General features: G+C 35.4%; 1 protein-coding gene across 1 annotated transcript; it reads right to left on the bottom strand.

The window, feature by feature from the left end:
• Nucleotides 1-807: 807 nt before the first annotated feature.
• LOC143559757 (protein WVD2-like 7) lies at nt 808-3,764 on the bottom strand. Its single transcript, XM_077048234.1, has 8 exons — nt 3,735-3,764; nt 2,316-2,930; nt 2,011-2,229; nt 1,841-1,929; nt 1,651-1,747; nt 1,494-1,565; nt 1,329-1,418; nt 808-1,246 (listed from the first exon to the last, which is right to left on the bottom strand). The coding sequence occupies exons 1-8, from the start codon at nt 3,762-3,764 to the stop codon at nt 959-961; spliced, it is 1,500 nt and encodes a 499-aa protein (XP_076904349.1). The 3' UTR covers nt 808-958.
• Nucleotides 3,765-3,977: the final 213 nt, after the last annotated feature.

The following is a 3,977-nucleotide window of genomic DNA, read 5'->3' as shown; positions in this document are numbered from 1 at the left end:
ATCACGTGGCCTCCACTGCCCAAGTCAATCCCATGGCCTCCACTGGCTTTTACAATAACTATGTATAACATGTTTGTGAAAAAAGTCACGCTTAATGGATAAAAACCTGGAATTCTGTGAGCAAATTGTGAGATCAGGGAGTAAGAAATTTTTAGTAAAATAGAAAATTGTTGTTACAAACTCAAGTTTCATCATCTCTAGCATGCAAGTGGTGGGAGGAGCTTAAATCCTGACTGAACTAAACTCGAAGTTTGTTAACTTAAGCTTTGGTTTCTTTTTGGCATCGACTCGACACCCCAAAATATTAGTTATACCAGTGTAACTAGAGGCGTAACCAGAAGAGGGTCAAGACTCAAGAGGGTCCACAAACATGTCTTGGACTTGTTAGATGTAGTAAAAAAAGAAGAGAACTTTGTCATGACCATCTTACTAATAAATTCTGGTTCTGCCACCAAAATAAACATAACCAAGGATGGCAATTTCAAGAAAACTGTTAATCGTGAACTAATAACCTTAGTTACCACTTGCCAGACTTGAAAAAGAAATAGTTTTCATACTTCTCATAAAGATATTACAGTGTGCCAAATGATATCAACATTACACATTTATACCCACCGTCTGTATACAGATGACAAGTAAGCTATGAGCTAGTTGATGAGTTTTTTGTTTTGTACTTGACCCAACCCTCCAACCTGCAGCCGCCTAGTTGATCAAACAATAGTAAAAGACTGAATTTTTTTGTTTTGTATTTTCCAACAACTAGAATGGGCAAACCCAAAGCAATCTAGGATGTTTACACAGACGAAGTACCGGTCATTATTGTATGATAGCTCGGAATTTGACCACTCTAGCTCACTTCTACACATAACTACTAAAAGTAAAGCTACCAAGACAGACATATTTGTAGTTACAAAACCACGTATTTTATCTACCTTAATACAACACATCAAAAGTTGCTTCAAGACACAACACCAGCTTTAGGACCGTTCCACGTGTGAACTCCTTTCACATTTCTTTTCATCATGTCTCTCCTTCTTGGTATCGGATCTTTTGGTTTACTTGATTTTGTATCTTTCTTTTCAGCTACATTATTTCTCCCAACACTTTCAGGAACACGGATCCTATTGGTCGATGTAGTTGACGAGCTCGGTCTAGCGTTTAATGGAACAGAAGACTTGATTGGTCGAGTAGCCATTGCTTGTGAACGGGGTCGTGGCTGATTTGTTGTCTTGGTAATTGGTGTAACCTGTGAATTGCGTTGTATATATGTCAAATTATTGTTTCTTAGTAATTATTATAAAAGGTTTCCGAATTGTTATAAAAGGAACCTTGGGTTGATCGATGTAGAAAGAAGGCAACGGTTTTGCTTTAAAGTTGAGGCTTTTTCTGAATTGCTTCATCTCGGCTACTTGTTTTTCCTGCAACTGTTCAACCACATGTAATTGTAGAACTTATTTGGAAATGGAATAATATTGTTTGGTTCATTATCATACCAGTGTTTTTGCTTCAAATTTGTTAATCTCCATCTCTTTAGCATGCGTTTTCTCCACAATTTTTGTATAAAACTGTGATATGTTTGACAAAACTAAGATTAAAAAAAAGAACATATGAGCTATAAACTATAAACTAACATAAAAGATAGATTCTTGCCTCTTTCCTATTTTCGGCTCTTTGACCAGTCTTGAAACCAAAATCAGTAGCACTCTGAACCATGTGAGTTCTAGTTGGATTAACAGTCTGTTTTGACCTGGAAAAAAGTCAACAAAAGATGAATATATGTTAAGAATACACTAAAGAGTTTTCAATAATTCATTATAAAATGTTAACTATTATCACAAACCGGTTAATAGTCTGACGCACTCCCGGAAGAGACTTCTGTGGCAATGGAAGCTGAGCTTTGACTTTGACTTCCTTTTCAGCTCGTAATTCCTTCACAAATATATTCAATGAAATAAGATACCACATACAAAAAATGTTATAGCATATAATTTTAAGAGAGTTGTTATTCACCTCTGCTTTCAAAGTTTTCACTCTTGAGCCAATCAAGGGGCTAGCAGGTTGGGGTGACTTCTTTTCGGTTTTCTTTACAGGTAAAACTTTGCTTTCACTAGCTCTAGGCTTCATTGAGCCTTTGGATGTTCCATTAAGAACCATCTTTTGTGAATTATCAACATTGACCCGAGTCTTTAATGTTGACTTTACAAGTTTCTTTTCTGCTTCAGGCTTTACCTAATACCAGTACAAGTCAAGCATTGCAAACACATAACATAATATAAATTCGTATGACGTATCTAATGACGGATGCATGGATTTACCTTGGGAGAAAATGCTGTCTGTGGTGCGGAGCAAATGCTATCATGGTCCTTCTTGGTTGTTTGACAAACAAGCGATGACTCATCTTTGGCTTCTGATGGCACGTCCACAGGTACTACATGGTCAACGACGGTCAACCCAATACTTTGTTCAGTATTTCCAGCTACATTATCATTTTCACTTTGATGCGTTTCACCAAGCACGTCCTGAGGATGAAACTCACAACTTTGAGTTTCCCAATGTTGAGTTACAGTATCTTCATCAAAGCATACATCTACTTTTTCATGATGCTGACTTTCGGTTTCTGTATTGCATTCTGAAGGATTATAACTGCAAGGACTCTCATTACAATCACCATATTCTTCATAACCATGCGGATCATTATTTCTAGCTGACTCTACACCGTCTTGACATTCAGAAGAACGTTGCTTCAGAAGGGCTTTCCGTCTGAACTCAGCTTCAAAATAAGCCTTCTTTTCTGTAACTGATCCTGGCTTTGAACACTTTTCAACTTCCTCGAGATATTTATTATGTGAAAAAATTGATCTTCTTTCCCAAGATAACGATTCGGATTCAAATCTCCCAAACGAGATTGAGCCAGAATGCAAAAGATCAGCCTGTCCAGTAATGGAGTGTAGTTAACAAGCTTTACATACAGTTAAAGCTCAATAGATGAAGGCAAACATAAATTAAATATAGTTAGTTGATTACTTCCATCACATGATCAACACATCTTTATAAACAACATTTTATTAGATCTACTTCAAAAAAGCCACTGCCTCCTTAAATCTTCTATATCTAATAAATAAAAATAATGAGTGGCACACATCGGCTTTTTAGGCCACCTAAAAGTTGGTTATCTCGCATCACTTCCTAATAAATATTGGATGGCACCTATCGACATCTGAGGATTTGATTTCACGTCTCTCTCCTATTAAATAATAATGATTTTCTTTAATTTGGTAAATATTATGATTGTGTTCTAAGTCTTGTATAAGAAGTCTTTGAGAAATATTTGATATGTTATTTTAAAAAAACATTTATATAACCTGTGTAATACAAAGGTTTAACATAATAAGAAGCCAGAGACATTTGATAAGATCTACATGCATTAAAACAAAAAATTACAAATAGTTAATATAATATTAGAGTTAATAATAAAATGAAAGTAAGACAGAATGATTGAATTTGATGTGCAAAATTAAATGTTGTTAGTAATTTCCAGGATGAATCAAGTCCAAATAAAATACATATTCATTATAATAATATTGATATTGATAGACAGCAAGTATCGGTTTGTTGAAGATGAGAGTGCGTGTGTGAGAGAAAACTGGGGTGGGTTTGGTTTGGATGTGTAGAGGAAGGAGGAGGGGAAACTGCTTCTGCATCTGGTAAGTATGTGTCATTTAATTTGATCTGACCTTCTGGTCAACTCTAAACATGTGGCCCATTCGTAGGTTCATACCATACTAGGGGTCTAAATAATGTAAAAACAATTTAGTGGGATTTTGCTTATTTTCATCAATTTATATTTTTTTCACTTTTTGTTTGGGATTGTTTCTACGTGAGATGGAAAAGCTAATGAGTTACGGTTTTATAACTTACTGAAAAGTTATAAGGAGTTTTCATAAAGAATCCCAAACACCCCCTTATATTGTGGTCTG

The sequence above is a fragment of the Bidens hawaiensis genome, unplaced genomic scaffold, assembly GCF_021521415.1.
Source record: "Bidens hawaiensis isolate Kalapana, Puna unplaced genomic scaffold, B.hawaiensis_p1.1 tig00020030_1, whole genome shotgun sequence".
Classification (NCBI taxonomy): Eukaryota; Viridiplantae; Streptophyta; class Magnoliopsida; order Asterales; family Asteraceae; genus Bidens; species Bidens hawaiensis.
Note: the sequence above shows the minus strand (reverse complement) of the source record. Positions and strands in the feature narration are given on the sequence as shown.

Bases quoted from the DNA above. Each gene is read 5' to 3' on its own strand.
- LOC143559757 (XM_077048234.1), bottom strand. From the start codon at position 3,764: ATGGGCCACATGTTTAGAGTTGACCAGAAG. The intron at 1,748-1,840 runs GTTTGTGATAAT...ACTTTTTTCCAG, and splicing joins GTGCGTCAGACTATTAACCG to GTCAAAACAGACTGTTAATC. The intron at 1,566-1,650 runs GCAAGAATCTAT...AACATATCACAG, and splicing joins GAGCCGAAAATAGGAAAGAG to TTTTATACAAAAATTGTGGA.